Source organism: Larus michahellis, chromosome 1, assembly GCF_964199755.1.
Source record: "Larus michahellis chromosome 1, bLarMic1.1, whole genome shotgun sequence".
In the NCBI taxonomy this organism is placed as follows: Eukaryota; Metazoa; Chordata; class Aves; order Charadriiformes; family Laridae; genus Larus; species Larus michahellis.
This window is the reverse complement of record NC_133896.1, coordinates 156866680-156884307: the sequence shown is the minus strand read 5'-3', so window position 1 is coordinate 156884307 and position 17628 is coordinate 156866680. Positions and strand designations below refer to the sequence as shown.

General features: G+C 42.8%; 1 protein-coding gene across 9 annotated transcripts in view; it reads left to right on the top strand.

Annotated features, from left to right (window-relative positions):
• The window catches only part of MCF2L (MCF.2 cell line derived transforming sequence like), a 172101-nt gene that overhangs the window by 37141 nt on the left and 117332 nt on the right, over positions 1–17628 (top strand). The window contains exon 1 of one of the 9 annotated variants that reach the window (XM_074561166.1): positions 659–1205. The exons of the other annotated variants lie outside the window; for them this stretch is intronic. Within the exon in view, the coding sequence (XP_074417267.1) occupies positions 1127–1205 (79 nt within the window). The 5' untranslated portion in view covers positions 659–1126. Of the gene's footprint in view, positions 1–658; positions 1206–17628 lie in introns of those variants that run through there. 9 annotated transcript variants of the gene reach the window in all.

Sequence of the window (17628 nt, the reverse complement as noted above, 5' to 3'; positions counted from 1 at the left end):
TTTTAATGGCTAAAATATGAGAGGACTAAAACCAATAGGATGATGAGAGGACTGGGACAATTCATCTGACCATCAGCAAAAACATGCCAATAATGAGATTTGGGAGGCATTAGGATAATCTTGAAAAAGGAAAGTGTTAAAAGCCTCATAGTTTGAAACTTGTAAAACATTCTGTGTAAAAGCACTGAAAGTCAATTATGAAGAGCAGTTGTATAGAGAGGCATTGTATGGCTGTCAGTCTTGCAGGATTTTTTATATCTCTAAAAGTTTTCCAGTGGTGATGTACCCTCTATAGCAAATGGAAGTTTACTGCCTAGTTCCCTTCGCAGCAGTTCTCTTGTTTATATATATACCCCATCTCCTTGGTCTGCAGATCCTAACTCTAAAAACCCTTTGCCTAAGGGAAAGGGAAATAAAGTTGTGGAAACTCCTGTGGCACAACATTTAAGCAATCAAGCACCTCCAAATAGTCTGGAATATGGCTGTGGTTATTTTGGTGGTTAAAGGAAATTTGAGGTCCTCAGCCTTCAAAAATGACTATTTCAAACTGAACGTGAAGGCATCATGCGGGCTGGTGAGAGCAGAATAGCCTTGGCGTTGTCAGCGGGAAGGCATTTTCCTCCACAGCTACTCACCCCGCAGCAAACTGTGAGAAGGCAGACAGGAGCTGAGCGTTCACGTAAGCATGAGGATGGATGGGGCTTTCTGCGAGCTCTGGCTGCTGTCGGTTCAGCGCAGCCGTTCCTTCCCAGCACTCGCTGCAGGCTGGGAGAGACTGGCGATACGTCGGCTAATCAACGCTCCGCATTAATTCTGGCATTTGAGGACTCCACTGCGGGCAAACCCATACGCAGAGGAGGGGAGAGAAGTTTTAAGCGGTCCTGCTGTCATTAACATTCACAGCTCCGGCTTCAAGCAGCGCCAGCCTCACCCAGGCGCTGCCAGGAGGGAACGTGGACTCCTGCCTCCCTTTGTGCTGAGGGGAATCCGTGGGGAGTAATTGAAATTCAGGGCTGCGAAGCACTGCTGTAGTGGTCTGGTTTGGGGCTTTTTTCCCCCCCTTCTCCCTTCATTCTTGGAGCAGGGGGAGCATGTTTGCTGTGGATTCTTTTTGTTTTATCAGAGAATGAGATGCTGGCTGAAAATTGAAGAAATGGCCCCAGAAGAATTGATGCAAAGATTAAATGCGGTTTCCCAGTGCGCTGGTAGGAGGAGCTGCTGGTCTTAAATAATGTGTTGTGTGGATGCTGTTAGTGATTTTGTAGGATTTACAGAAAATCCTGGTAATCCGACTAGCATTCTTTATGCATGCTCGCATTAAAAGGAAAGAAAACGTTAAGAGCTTTTGCCACCGGGATAAACTTTTATTTATATTGACACTAATTAACATTTTTAGTGCTTAGATGTTAATGAGGCTAGCTTTGGAAGGTCCTCTTGAATAGTTTTGGGTAGCTGCTAGCCTAGTCAAATACTCTAAATGGGTCTTGATTCCTTTTTTGATCTCAGACTCAGCTGTAGCTAAGAAGTGGGGGGAATTACAGATTTGTCTAGCGGAACGGGTCTAATATGAAGGAGTGAAAAGCCTGGCTAACTGTAAGGCATCACAGCCCGTATTTTGGGTGGGTCTAAATTGCACTTTTGTGAGAATGAAGAGTTGAATGCAGTAATTGTGGTAAATTTAGTTTTACATCTGTATGGATTAAAAGGAGCAACAGATCTACTAAAATGGTTTTAGCATTGTAGAACAGAAAGAGAGTCTTATGATTTCTGAGAGATTTTCTTATTTTCTTGAAAATGTAAATGCTTATGTGTTGCAAACTAGAACTGAACAGCAGCAGTGTACAATAAGGTGATCTGTGATTAGATCTAGGAGTGTTTTCCTGTCTGTTGCTCACGCAGAGATGTAAGCATATTTCGGAATAAAAAGTTACCTGGAATGAGAAGAGATGTGGTTTTTGCATCCTTTGAAACTGTTTCTTTTGCCCTTTGTTTTTAGTCTGTTGACAGATGTCAGAAGTCTTGCATCTTGTCATCTGAGGCAAACCAGTGGTTTGCTGCTACAGAATGTTGAAGTTATTATTCACTGCAGTATCAAAACTTGGAATTTTTCTTCCTATTTCCCTGGTCCTCTGTGTCCTAAGGGTGTCTTTTTCAGCTTTTTCAATTTCCATGTGTTACAAGGAGATAATTAGCAAGATGGCTGATGCTGTAGTCTGATGAACAGATAGATTAAATGACAAATGTGGAATTAGCTGCATCAGTTTTCCTGGGTAAGGGAAGTAGGTATTTTACTGTCTTAGTAACATTTTTTTTTTTTGGGGGGGGTGGGGAGAGCAAGACTTAATCTGATGAGAACAACATTAAATTACAAGTAAAGGTCACCATACATACTATTTTCTCCTTTGTTTTTCCTATGCACTTTTCCCCTGATTATCTTCCTGTTTTCAAAACATGTCTTTATTAAACGCTTGGATTTTTTTTTTATTGCCTATTTTGATTTTCTGAATGTTTAAATGAGAAGAATGCCAGTCTAATATAGGGCATACTGTCTTTTTCAGTTTATTTTAATAATTTGTACATTATTTTTTCCACTCCCTTAAAATCATTGCTGTAGCTTTTCTGAGGCAAGATAAATTTCAATAACGTGTGATAGAATTAGTCGGGAATATGGGAGCCTTTTCTTCCTGAATTGAAGTAGAAGGAGCCTCCAGGCTGCCAGCAGGCTCCCTGGTTTGCTTGTGACACTGCCTGTCTTTCAGCTGTGCAGATGTAGGTACACTGTGACCTTCATGTAAGCCACCAGCAGTTTTCAGTGCTGTTTTCACACTTGCCGGCAGGCTCTGACTGTGTGCTGATATTTAGCTTGTTAAACTTCCACGTTTTTCCAAAAAAGCAGCTGTTACTTTACTGCCAATTTCATGTTCCTGTGGTTTAGCTGGTTCCTCTCCTCCCCCTTCTCTTTGTATTTCTTCCTCTCTGTAATCCCTGTGTGGGTATTCCCAAGCCAGAGGCACCTCTTTTCTACAGCCAGTGGTTCTATTTATAGGTGACTCTCAGTTTTCCTTTTTCCTTTTTTTTCTTTTTTTTTCTTTCTTTTCTCTGTGTTCCTTTCAGATTGCTTAGACTGTTTCTCTGTTGCTGTCTCCCATTCTTGTGCTACACTCTCCTTGGGTCAAATTATCTACTGTCTGGCTTCACAGCTGTCTTTTGACTCAGAAACCTTTTGTAAGCAGAGATTTCCTTAACAGCCCAAAATCATGTGCAGGATTTTGCCAAGCCCACCTTTCAATAGCTCCCTGCTGAGGAGTAATGGAAATGCAAAGGTTCCCCTGGCTGCCCCATAGTGTAGCTATCCACCTTCAGGCATCAAGGGATTTTCTCCTTTGCAGAACCCTAGGAAAAAGACTATTCCACTTCCTTCGCTTGTTTTTCTGAATGATACCGCAGGCAGGCTGAGATTCATCCCACGCAGTTTTAAGCATCTAAGTCAGAGGAGGAATTCCCTTAAAATCCATGTGCACTAAAAGGATAGAAGGGGCCACATTCAGAAAGGAAGTCCTTCCACCTTCTGAGGTGCACTTGTCCTTCTCTTGATGTGCTGAAGCCTGGAGTAGCTCAGCTCCTAACCTAGCATCTCCCCGATGTCTAAAGTTAGGTATGGTAAATCTGGGTTTGTCTGTTATCTTCTGCTGTTTTTCCACAACAGCCTTTCCACTTCTGGCTGCTCTCCCACTAGCAATTCCCCTGTGTCAGTCTGGCGCTGACACAGCCTTTCTGGGCTACGCATCCCTCACCACCACGCCAGCACTTTCCTCAGCCATCCTTCTGCTCCCTCTGCTCTGACTAAATTCTGATTTGCTCATACTGCCAGCCCCCGTCATAAATTACTGACCTCTCTCTCACTCCTTACTCTCTCACGAAAGTGTGATTCTCTCACAGGATCCCTCAAGTGCCTTCTTCTTGCTCAGAGCCCCGTCCAACCTGACCTTGAATGTTTCCAGGGATGGGGCATCTACCACCTCTTTGGACAACCTGTGCCAGTGTTCCACCACTCTCATGGTAAAAAGTTTCTTCCTTATATCTAGTCTAAATCTTCCCTCTCTTAGTTTAAAGCCATTACCCCTTGTCGTATTGCAACAGGCCCTCCTAAAAAGTTTGTCCCCATCTTTTTTATAAGCCCCCTTTAAGTACTAGAAGGCTGCAGTAAGGTCTCTCCAGAGCCTTCTCTCCTCCAGGCTAAACAACTCTCTCTGCCTGACCTCACAGGAGAGGTGTTCCATCCTCTGATCATATTTGTGGCCCTCCTCCGGACCCGCTTCATCAGGTCCATGTTTTTCCTGTGCTAAGGGCTGCAGAGCTGGACACATTACTCCAAGTGAGGATGATAAAGATCATAAAGATCATGCATTTTAGTTCAACTTTACAATCCTCTTCATATTCTTTCTCTGACTCCTGCTCCACAGTTCAAATTAACCTTGCGCTCTGCCCTCTTCCAACAACTAAAAAGGGTGCTCCCATGGCATCTTCCTTTGTTTTTTCCCACATGTGCCCCTCAGTCCTCCCGCTCACTTTGCTTCTATCGAATGGCCTCCTGGACTTGAATGACCAAACTGTTGCTTTCCCTGTTTTCATATAAATCCTTAAAACAAGGCAGAAGTGATTTAAATAAATTCTCTATTTCTAGCTAAGGTTTGTGTTTTAATCCCATTAGAATTGTGGGTGTTTTTTTCAGCAAAACTGTGAAATTGTATTGATACTAAAAAAAACTTATTCTGGTTTTGTCCATGTTTATTTTTTGATGGATAATTGCATCATTTCTGTTCATTTGGCCATAGTTTTTACTTTTCTACTTTTCTTCCTCTTTTTCAGTTCTGTTTGTTGGGGTGTTAAATTAAACTCTCTTCCACAAATTGCTGTTTATGGGCAGAACTTCCCTCCCCGTGGGACAGTGGCTCAGAGGTTGAAGGCCCAGGTTATCAACAGTTCTGGTCTGGGACCTCATATTCCTGTCTGCCATGGGTTTTCTGCTTAGGGACTCCATTTGCTCTGACTGATACAGATACGGGGTTAAAGCACCAGCTCTTTCTGTCAGTCACTACTCCCATTTGCGTTGCCACAGAGCTTGGAAGCCTTGCAGTGATGGTGTTGTCTAATTCATGCAAACAGGCAATACAAATCTGACATTCCCGGCCTTAAGCCTGGGGTAGCCCCACTCATGGTTTCTTTCCACCTTGGAAAGGTGCCACTATTACAGCTACCATCTGTTTCCTCTCCTCAAACACTATTTTAGCACTCTGCAAAAAGAAGAAACATCTGCAAATCGAAGAAGATAAACATATATGTAGTTCCTTAGTAAATATGTGTGCAGTGCTAGTATTTTAAGTATAAGTAGCATGCCTTAGCCATTTCAGCTTTAGTCAGTTTTCAGTAGCTCCAGATTTTCTGTCATATTCACAATTTGGGCCAAAATTTTACACTTCATTTCCCTGGCTTTGTCTTTTTGACAGGCAGGCTTTTGAAGTTTTGAAGGCTGGCTCACCTGTCTTGACAAATTAGGAACAGGTGTAGGAGGAATGGACTCACATACCACCTCCAAGTGGTGTCACTGGAAAGAGCTGGCTTACTGAAGGAGCAATGGGGACACCCTCAGGCACACTGAAGGGGTGTCGTAAAGTTGTGGGCAGCTGGTAGGACCTGTTCTGTGTGTCCTCCCCATTCCTACTTTTGAGAGCTTGCTTGCTCTTTCTTACCCTTGTAGCATCTGTCCTTGGTTCACTTGATTTTCCAGTTTCAGAACCCCAAAAAATCTTTCTGCATGTGGCGGAGTGCTCGGTGTGCGTGTGTTAATTTGGCAGGCAGGCAGGTCTCAGAGTGAAGGGCATTAAATTACTTTTTGGCAGCTTTGGCAGCTTTCTATGTAGCTGGTGGAATTGAAGAGATCCAGCTGAGAGCTCCAAAATCAGCAGGTTGTTGGTGCATCCACTGCGCCCAGGTAGCATTTAATGGTAGTGGGGGATGCCTCTGGCTGGCGTGAGCTTGCTGGCCCTGCATTTTGGCTCTCCTGCTCCCATGTTGAGCTTAACTATGAAAGATGCTCCTGATTTCCCAGGCCAGAAGGTAATAGAGCAGGCATGCTCTTCCTGTCATGAGGTTTAAAAATTCAAGAATAAGTGTAGGAGCTGCAGTTGAACAGACCCAATTAAGCTATAAGGAATGGATTGCTCATGTTTTCTATGAGCATGTACTGTTATGGCTTCCGCATGTACCTACGTGGCATCCATTTCTTAGTATCCTAAATCAAAATCTTTATTTTACTACTGAAACAGCTGGATCTAGTGAACCTGGTGGGAGTAAGTTTCAGAGTTAGCAGCAGTCTTGTCCTTATTAGAGAGAGCTGCCTTTTTGGTAATCTGTGGAAAAATATTTTGATCAACATTAAGGTTGATTAAATTTTATTTTTAACCAAACTATTGTTGCTTAAAAATCGAATCCCAAAACGTTTCAGCTCAGTAGACTTTTTTCTTTTTTTACTTACAATAAAAAAAGAATAAATGCCCACTTGACTTTATATCCATGTGCACTTCTTTTTGGGACTGTCAACAATAACAACCTCTGTTATCATATCATCTGCCCCAGTCTTTCACTGGTTTTAATTGCAGTTGCTGTACTACAGTCTGTGCAGATATCTTCCTACAGATGAACAGGAGATTGGGCAAAACAGGCATTAAACAGTAAACTATGGCATATTTGGAGTGGCTTTTCAGAGGATTGCAGGATGCATTATTGTCAGTCTCCCATTCAGTCTATGGGCTTTGGATGTATATACTTCAAGCTTTCAGAGCCAGGAAAGCCCTGCCTGGACTTACATACTTAGTGATATTAAAGAAGAAAAAAACCTGTTACTTTGATGCATTTTTATTATCATAGTGACTCAGAATACTTTCTTGGCAGGAGTGTCTGGCACAGCTGCCTGCCACGCTTAGAACCGCAGAGAGCCAAACTGCAAGATTACCTCGTGCATATCAAATAACAGGGAACTTCTGCAGAAAAGGAAGAGCACGGCGTGGGGACAGGGGTGTGATACGTAACACAGGCTGCGTTGTCTTCAAGGTGTTTGCTCTAAGCTGACGTGTCAAGCAAAGCCAGGGAGCTGGAGGCGTTTGATCACTCACCTTTTCCTTTAACAAAGCAGATCAAGCAAGCTATGGAAGAGACTTGCGATTTTGTTGTTTCTGAGTCAGCCCAGCCCAACAACTTCTTAAGTTATTCAGGTGTCTGCAACAGTGCATTTCAGCTGGAAGTTTCAGCCTTTCATTGTTTCTTTTGTCTTGTCCTATTAAATATCAGCCAAATATGATTTATTTTCAGACAGAAAGAGCATGATCTTGGATGCTTTTGTATGGATTAATCATTGTAGGTCTTTTGAGATAAGCCTGCAATACCATGTTAGCTATTTTGACTTCACTTTACATTCTCCAGTTATGCCCATAGCTGTATAGCTTGAGCATGAGCCACCTGGCTCACCGCATGTAGGAATGCAGGCATTGTGGTTGAGGCAAACTGTCTGGTAGTCCAGCCTTTAACAGCGCTGTGGGTGCAGCAAACTCAAGCCTTGTGAAACAGTGAGTGCAAGCACGTGGTCCTGGGAGTAGGTAGAGGCAGGATCATCATCTTGGAGATTTACTGCACAGCCTGTGCAGTTTCAAACAGTAGATCCCTTACTTAAAGCAATCTTGCATATTAGTTATATCCTCGATCTGTCTCTGCTGGTCTTTCTGTGGCTTTTGGATTTTTGTACCAATGCTTTGAATTTCTTGGTGACTGATGGGAAGTGCTATTTGGGTTGTGGTGTACCGGGGGCATGGAGCCGGCTGCTGGGCTTTCCATGTGGTTCCCTCGAGAAACGGGGAGTCAGGCACAATGACTCTGTGCTATGATGGAAAGATGCTGAACTTGGTTGCATAAAAGATAGAACTGGCTGTGAGTTTCAACATGAGAATAAGCTGAAATGGAGACGCCTTCTGATACCCACTCCCAAACATTTGTATCTTCATGTGAAGGCTGCGGGTGTTTGAGCTTGGGAAGATCCGGTGTGACGGGGCCTTAGGCAGTTAAATCCCTTTGAGGTCACAGGGGAAGACGGCTTCCTGGCGGAATGTGCTGTTCCAGTTGTGGTAAGCTGATAAAGCACAGTGCAGCGTGATACTACCTGGTTTTGAGGACATAGGTGTATAATGCTGCCCAGCAGCACTCTGCTGCCTTAACCTTGACAATCTGGGGAAATAGGTGTTTGATGAGTTGAGGACCGTGCTGCTGTGCGGTAGATAGGCTCTTGTTTTCCACCTGTGCTGTTACTTCAGGGGTTTTAGTGCTGTTCCCCTTCACATGCTTGAGGCGTTTACCAAGTGCTGGTCTTACTGAAAGTCTTTCTGTCTTCGATATTTCGTGTAGCAGGCAGAAAATTTGCACCAAGAAGTGACTGTCCTAGTTCTTTTATAGTCTCAATTCTCGTTCAGACAGAAATGTATCTTCCTTTTCTTTCAGCTCCTGCCTATAGCCTGATGAATTTAGAAGGAGGGTGGGTTTGCATATGAAGCAACAAGATAATTGATATAAACAGAAAATAATGAGAATACACATAGCTGATTTTAAAAATGACTCTTCAGGCTACAACTTTTGTTATTAAAAATATTGAACAATAAATTACAGCTTTTCTGTAAACAGTCCCGTGTCTGGCTTCTGGGCTGGGCAAAGTGCTTTACTTTGGTCAGTATTTTGTCCTGGGCTGCTGGTTGTCACTCCCTGTTACCCTGTGTTACTTACCGGGTTGGTCAAGGTTACCTCATGTCACAAGCCTGTGTTTTAACAGCAGCTTTGCAAACCCAGCCTTGCATCAGCTTTTGGCCTACACATGCAGTACGCTAAATGAACCGGCGTGTTGCGTGACTCATTTGTTTCCTCTTTCTGTGTTTACCTTGCATGTGTTACTACGGGCATGACACCTCCCCAAGTAACTGCAGTGGTAAGGCCCTGCCAAACTTTAATGTTCCCTACAGCTCTGTATCCTGCTGCCACTGAGTAGCTGTAATTGAATCGATTATCCCCTATTTCCATTATCTCAGCATTTTCAATTTTTGGATTTACTGCAGGGAAGAATGAGAGACTCATTTGGTGAATTCATGGGGAGAGACAAAAACTAAGAGCGGGTTTCTCTGATTCCCTGCCTGCCTCTGAGAGTGCCTGAACTCTCGGGCAGGAGCCTGCTGTGTGGCAGGGCAAAACGTACCCGTCTTGTCCCCTCTTGCTGCCATATATGGTGCACTCCTCTCTCCAAACTCCGGGTAATTCTTTGTTTTCAGCTTCCAGCCGAGTCTGTAACTTCATTCTTATTACCCAGTGGACTTAACAAAGGCAGCTTGATGCTTTCTTTACTTAGCATTTCGCTTTTTTGACACATTTAACTCAGGCATTCAGCATATTTGTAATGGCAAAGTACATTTATATAAAGTGGGCAGTTCTTGTAAAAATACTTCAGAACAAAATAAAAGCTCCCACACAAACGTTCAGTGAAACAAAGTAGAGAAAAAAAGCACGTTTGTGTTTGAGGAAGGGATTTTCCCAGCTTACTTTGAGGACTGTCAACAGTGGAAGAAGAGAAGAGAAGGAGAAAGATGAGGTAAGGTAGCAGAACAGGTGTGTTTAGTTGTGCAGCTTGGATGAGAACAGAAAGCTGGCAGAAACAGGGTGGTATATAAAAGATTTTCTGGATGTTTTGCTCATAGATAGTCATTTAGTAGGACGTGAAGCTGGGGCCCCCATAACACAGTGTCTGAAACACAATAGCTTTATGTTTAATAGTTATGATGAAATATGACCTACATACACAGAATCACAATAGTGATGAAAATTCATCATCATTACTTAATTCATGCTTGAGTAGATGCCAGGCTCTAATTATGACACAGCTTCAGTCTGCTCAGGACCCAGACATTTGCTGTGATCCTGGAACAGCTGGTTTTGTCGAGGACAGCCACAATCAAAAATCTCCTTTCTGGGTTCTGTGCGAAGGCTGCTGAGGCTGCGAGCGACTCGGGGGAAGTGCTTTGGAGTTCGATTTGAAGATACAGAGAGGTAAAGAGCATCTGAGCCCATTGGAGAGAGCAAGACAAAGCCATTGAAGTTGTTTGATGGTGTTTGAAACGGTATCAGCAGCTTACAGAAAAAAAAGGTCTTTCCACATCAGACAAATCACTTGTGAAGTAATATATGAAGTAAAGGTAAGAAAAAAAATTAAAACAACACATAGCATTCCCAGCTTTCTAACTGCATACTTTATTCATTTCCTTCTGCTGAGTCTCTTGAGTGTTTCTTACCCTTAGCTCATGCTGTACTTGCCTTTCAAGGACATTGCAATCTACCTCTGACTTTGGTGCCATCGTTGTTTCACAGTCAGTTCCTTTGAAAAGAGCGTATCTGAATTGCTTTGAGAGCACAGAGCCTGGAGCGGGAGAGGGATATTAATAGAAACAGCCTCTCTCTGTTGCTGTATGAAGATAGAAGATGAGTTATTTCAGTGTGGCAGGTGGAGGTGTTTTTCAAAGCAATTGTTTACATTTTTGAAGATCTAACAGGGAATTAAAAAGGTCTGGTAAAAGCTGGATGGCACAGAGGGCTGACATACATTTTGTATTAGGAGAGTAAAGGTATGCATTAAATACTATGTTGTTAATTTTGCACATATCTTAAGTTGAAGTAGTACTAACAATTCCCATCCAGTCTTCAGAAAATTGGGAACAAACTTTTCTGCATCCTACCACCTGCCTTGTAAAACATGGAAACAGAACAGTTACTCTGGGCTTTATTTGACATTATTTTTAAACACCCCCTCACCCCCCTGGTGCTTCTTTTAGTGTAATGGTTCTGGACTGAATTCAGTTAAGACTCTGCCTGACATTTATATGATGCTGCAGGGAACTCTTATTTGAGCTGGTGAGAACAGGCAGGATTTAAATTTTTATCCCCTAAGGAGGGCGAGAATTTAGAGAGATCCAACAGTGGTTTGAAGAGAAATACAGGTATTAGAGACGGTCCCCATGTGTGGCTGCCAAGGCAGGAAGGGATCTGGGTGTTACCATTTGGCGCTCGCGTTGCAGAGAAGCCCCTCCTGTTCCCCCCTGTTCCCTTAGGAGTTCCTCTCCCATCCTTTCCCATCAAGTAGCTGCTGACCTTTTGCACGTGGGCATTGCCTGAGCTGTGGTGTCGCTGGTGGCTCTCTGGTGTGCGTCCTGCCTGAGAAGGAAAGCAGGAGCAGGCAGTGGTACGAGAGAGAGGAGCCTTCCCTTCCCGCTCGCTCATTATCGCCACCGCCCAGGACCAGTAACCTTGCAGGTTTGACAGCCAGTCTAGGAGTTTCCATGACACGGGAGACATGTAGTGCATGGCTGGTATAGTGAGTTAGCCCTATGACATTAAATGGGAGCAAATGCAGTATACAGTATTTAGGTTTAAAGATACACATGGAAGAAAAGGAAGCAAGACAACGTGGCCACCCACTCTCCACTCTCATTTCTTTTTGCTCCCTGCTCCTGGCAGCAGATCAGCTGTTGGGGTAGTGGTATGGTGGCTATTTTTGTTCATTACCCTCTGTGGGGCCTCAGAAGCCTCGCACACATATCAAGAAGAGGAAGACCCACAGCTCTGCTCGGTTCCTGCCGTGTGTGCATCACTGTCCTGTCCAGGGAGCTTGGGCCATGCCGAGTGCTGTGCCAGGGGTTTGCAGAGCCTCTCCCGCCACCAGATCCTGCCCTACCTCCTGTCTGGGTGTGCGTGGGCCACCCTGGCCCTCAGGAGCCCTTCGTCCCATTGAGCTGGGAGGGCTCCGCAGGCAGCTGCACCGTCTGCAATTTACTGGGGTTGTGAAGAACTCAGGAAGAAGTTACCAAAAGTATCAGATTTAAGTTTATAACGTCATTAATACTGGAGATCTCAGGCTTTGAAAATTACCATTGCATTCACAAAATACTCAGGGGGAAAAAAGCTTAGTTTGAACTATTTATGCCTTTAGAAAGGAATTTTTTTGAGAGTCAAAGCCTCATTTTTAAAGTATGTTGCTAGTAACACATTAGGCAATGAATTACTAAGTTATTGAAGTAGGAATAAATGAAACTGTGTTTGTTTTAAAGGCTGGTCATCTGCTCTGCTCTATTTTTGTTCCTGGGCATGGCACCACACAGCCTGCCAAGCCCTTTGCAGATGAGCTGTACCATACTCGACAGCTCCCTGCCTCAAGTAACTTGTTATCTGGATTAAACACGGCAAAAAAGGAAATGTCAGACAAGCATGGTGGAATTGATGAGGGAGGAACATTCCCAGCAAGAAATAAGGTCAGGCTCATCGGTGCACAGTACCTTCCGTGGGCTTCAAGCAGTTTTTCTAGCTGTACCTGCTCTTATTTGGGAGAATAAGGGGGGTGTGCCCCATGGTATCTCTTGGCAGGTCTCTTCCTCTGCTTGAGGAGGTGGCCGTCCTCTCGTGGTTCCTGCCCAGCTCAGTCGCTGGTTTCCTTTCCTTGGGATGGGATGGGGTGGGATGGGAGGGAGCAGGGCGAGGGAAGCCTTGATACTTGGGTATCTCCTCCCCTGATAAAGGCAGGGCATGGCTAGGGTGGGAGCCCGGGGAAACGGCAATCACCCTCATCATCCAGAGGTGGCTTGCGTGGCGTCTGTTTGATGATGACTGTAGGTAAACCTGGATATCCGGGGCTGATACCCGCTCTTGTTTTTCACTTAGTTGCCCCAGTCTTGTTCTTCACTTCAGTTGCTTCTATCAGTAAGTTTTGAAATAGCATTTTTGCTCCAATGTTGGTTTAGTTTTTGTCTTTGTCCTTTTTTTTTTTTTTTTTTTTTTTTTAGGAATTGATCTGAAATGGCGTAAAATACCCTATTCCACAATGCTTAATGCAGAACTGTGGTTTCATACCGTCTAAGTCAACACTTCGTTAGCTTGTTAGACTCTGACACACGTTAGATGGTTAGTCTCCCCAAAAAGAAGTTTCTAATGTGAAGCAGTAGTTTGACTGCTAGTAATAAACCACATTATTGCCACCTGATAAATTAGGCCAGTTGAAAAAAGCAAAACCAAAACCCAACAACAACCATTTTTAATAAAGTTCTAATTTTTGAAGCTTTTTGAAAATAGTTGGTCCCAAACTACTTTGCAAGAACACCTTTTGCCCTAGTTTGCCCTCAGCATGTAGATTAGAATGTTTTTCTTATTAGAGCTTTAGTCGTGTTTGTAATAAGAAGGCAGTTTTCTGCTAAATCTATCAGACAAAAGGAAGAAAGGAAATTTCAGTGATTTTTTTCAAACTGGAATTGATTGTAATATTTTTTTATTACTAAAAGCAAAGTTTCAACCAACTTCCGAGAAACGTTCATTGGAAAAAAATTCTTTTTTGGCCAAAAATTATTTCATGTAGCAAAAAAAAATTCTGTTAAAAAGAATTGCTGGAAATTTATGATTAGCAATATTTAACAAAACAGTATTGTTGAAGCAGAGGAAACTTGAATATTCTTGTGACTGCAAATACAATGTGGATTTTATTTCTAGATGCCATATTCAGAATCATGTAAGCCTATGAAAAAGGTTATCTTTTCTTTTCCTGCAACGATAACGTAAAGTATGTCTGAATAAGCAAAATATCATCTAAATTTGTTCTTTCTTTCATTTCTAAAAACAGGCTAGAGACATTAGACTTTGCTGGAAAAATAAATAAATCATGATTCTTTCTGAAGGCAGCTGACAAAGACAGCATAATAAGATATGGAAAGGACCTGATTTTCTGTTTTATAAAACTGTGTCATAGGATGCATGACTGAAAGGCAAAATATAACATACTTGAGGAAATAATGGAGCTGCTTGCATGCTGAAATAATTGCCCAACACTGTCCAATTCAAAAGTTGTTCAGTTGTGAAGATTATCTCCTGTGAAGAGTTAGCTCCACTTTGTAGTTAGAGACTATATATTCTTTTCAGCCTCTTGTCATGTAATTTGCACTTGCTTTATCTGGCTATCAGTTGCCTCTGGCAAGAACAATTAATCACTTAAAGTCAACTTTACACTTTCTTGAAAAAATAATATTAGAATTGTACATGTGCGGTATCATGCTGTACTTGATTATGAATATTGGAATACTGGAAAAATGGAAAATGTTGGTCTCATTTGGCTTTATGCAGATGAAGTTTGCTCTTTTGGAAGTCTTGTCCTTATGACCTGTTTGCATTTATTGTGCAATACCTTCCCAGCCTACCTCTAGATAACATGACAGAGGTGTGGAAGGAGCTCTGTGCCAAAGCATTAGCAAATACTCTGACTGGTTGCAATGTAGAGAAAAGATGCTTCCATAAGCACATGGTTTCTCTTAGGCCTGCTTCTGTTTAATTGAGGAATTCAGATACCTACATAGAGAAAATGATTTTCAATGTCATTTTACTACAGACAGGTATTTGCACAGGCCAATTTTTTTCTAGTAAGGATGATCTGAGCTGCCTTCTACAGTGAGTGGAGAAGGATGCTGTCCTCTGGACACCCATCGGTATAGAAGCCAACTCCTCTGAGCTGCGTCTGGTAGGGGCTGCTCTCTCTCCATCCTGGGAGCCATCTGTGGATATTACTCACCTTTGGCTAAAGTTAAAATGCATTTTTAAACCACATGCCATCTGGTGAAACTAAGTAGTTGAAGAAAGAGTTGGTCCTACTTTTTTTCTTTGCCTTGCCTTCAGCTTCCCGTGGTGTCTCTTGCATCAGGCAAGAGATGGGTACCTGGGAACTGTCTGAACCATTGAACTGGTTCAGTTTGTTGATTCAACAGAAAACTGCTTTTTTTGTGTAGGGGAGAGAAGTGTGCTTACTGTCAAATCTGTAGGCTGCCCTGCCTCAGCCTGTCATCATCTGAGCTGGTACCAGGGCAGCAGTGGGAACGTGTGGCTGTGGCACTGGAGGAACAGGGATAGGGTGGGCGATAGGGTGGGACTGTCCCTTCACTGGTGCTCTGCAGTTATTCCAGAGGAGAAACAGTGAAACTCCTGGTCTTTGTGACCATCTCCCATAATTTCTGTTTCCTGGGTTACTGAGTCAAGTACGGTCGTCTCTTTAGAAGTTTACTTGTCTTGGTTAACCTCAAACCTGAAATAGGTATTTTGTGGTGGAACGTTATGGCTGTTGGTTTGTTGTCTGGCAAAGCAGGGAGATTCTTCTTGGTCTGTTTATTACAGTACTGTGGGTACTTGATTTCTGCAGAGATCCGCATGGATCCACTGCCCATTAAACCCAGTTTCTGGGTAGAGACTTTTTGACTTCTTGATGCATGCCTCTGTCAGGGTTCAAGTTAATTAATTTTGAGGTCACCAGTTATCTTGGGGTTCATTTCAGGGGGTGTAACATCAGGCTCTTAGTCTTCCATGTTGCGTCAGTTAGAAACATGTGACATTTCTGCTCGTTCCCTCCCCTGCCTGTAACTGAAGACTGCCACACTTTAAGATGTGATATCTGTACACAGTTTGTTTTTACACAAAAGTTAATTTCACTGCTGTAAAAGGTAGCAATAGTTATATTTTATATGGCAGCACTTATCCAAACTCTTCTGCAGTTCTTCATGCCTCTTAAACAAATACTTGGTGCTTCAAGCAATACTTTTGAGCAGGCTTTGAAGGTGAAAACAGTATAGTTAGGAATTACGGTGAAATTCAGATTTCTAGTACGTATAAACCAATACTGGAATTCCTTCAAGTGCCAGATTTTTAACTCGCAAGGTGAGTAAATAGGATGCAGGTGCAACCAGTGATTGACTTAGACTCTGTGTTTCCCTTTGCATCTTGACCTTGCACTGTGCCTGAAGAAACCTGCAATAGGATGGTGATCTGGGAAGGTACAAGGCTGAAAGCTGAATATACAGATTGTGTCTGAAGTGTTACTTTTAGTTTGACATTTTGTTGTTACTTCAGTGAGCCAGTAAGTTTCTCTTCCTTTCTGGTTCAGTGAATATTATCATTTACAATTTACAGTTTTAGCATAGCTGAATCCAAAATTAAATGGGAGAAAAGAATCTGAAAAGCATTATTGCTTAAACTAAAGTAGAGACAAAGCATACATTATATTAGTAACAGTACATTATATTAGTAACAACTTTTAAGTATCTGCAAGTGATCAACCACAAGGATAAGAAGAACTAGAAGTAATTTATTTATTTATTTATTTTCTGAAGACACCTTTTTGATTTTTTTTTCCAAGCCATCTCTTGAGAGCTACAAATATTGTTAAGGTTTGTCATTTATCCTGTTCTGACCAAGAAAAGCCCAAACACGTGGCAGGTGCATGCTGTTTTGCTAGCCTTGATATGAAACATACTTGTTTCCATTTAGAAGTCTATACTCATAATAAACCTATTTTGCAGCACTAAATCGTTTATCTTAAATGTTATCTGAGAACATTTTGGTCATTTACTGGTCATTAACTTTTATTAGTTATTTATAATACTTGCAAAGTTTATGTGAGAAATATTTTTATACTTCCTACTTTGGATATGTTATCAGTTCTCGTTGTGTTGCAGTTTGATGAGAATATATTCAAGCTCTCAAGTCTCTTCTTGCAGTTGGAAAAGTGCCTTAAATCACGGATTTGAGACATAAGATACACTCTGAAAAGCGAACAAGGTACATCTGGGTTTGTCTGACTGACAAATGTTTGCTCCTCCAGGGCCTTGCATTTTTTGCTCTGTAGGCCACTAATCATCGTCTGTAAGATCATGTAAGAGTAGGTAACTCACCGAGGTGTTGTGTTTTAGCACACTTGATTACAATTTGTGTCCCTAAACAGCCAATACTTGTAATGTCAAAATAAGCTGTAATTAGGTTGTTTCTTATCCTGATGTCTAGTTTGCACATGTGCGCTGCTCTCACTCCCTCTCTATCCCTGCCTGTGTGCTAAGGAGCATTTCTTCATGGACACAATATGAACGGGATGATCCCAGAAAACAGCTTGCCTGTTTTCTTTAATACACTACAGCAAAACAGCTGCTCCAGTCAGTGCAACAAGTGCACAGGAATTCAGGCACAGCCAGAAGCAGTTTCCCTTGCATGGTAGGGTTCCTCTTTCCTCAAATGAGTCCTGGGAAGTTAACTCCCATCTTGGCCTTTTAGTTTCCCTCAGCTTCTATCCTAAGCAGGTCCCTCCTCTGGTCTCCTGCCTGAGGTCCACCTGCAGCACCCAGCCTCACACTACACCTCCTCTCCCAGTGCCTGTATCTCCTCTGCCCTCACTCTCCTTCAGTCCCTGCTGCCTTTCCCCAGCCTCCCCTGTACTAAGTCCCTTCACTTCCACAGCCCTCCTTGTATTGTCTCCTCTCATTAAAAGATGACTCTTTTTGCCCAACATCTTCCGTCACCCAAGTCCAGCCTCCCTTCCCCTCACACTGCATTCTCACTGACTGGCCTTCCTTGAGCTGGCACAGGCACATGTCCACCTTGCACCGGCAGCCGTGTTTATTCTGCTGGGGATCCTTCTGCCTCCTGTGCCTGGTGGTCTTTTGCTGGTGAGAGGAGGCAGGGGCTTGCACCAGGAAAAGGAGTGAG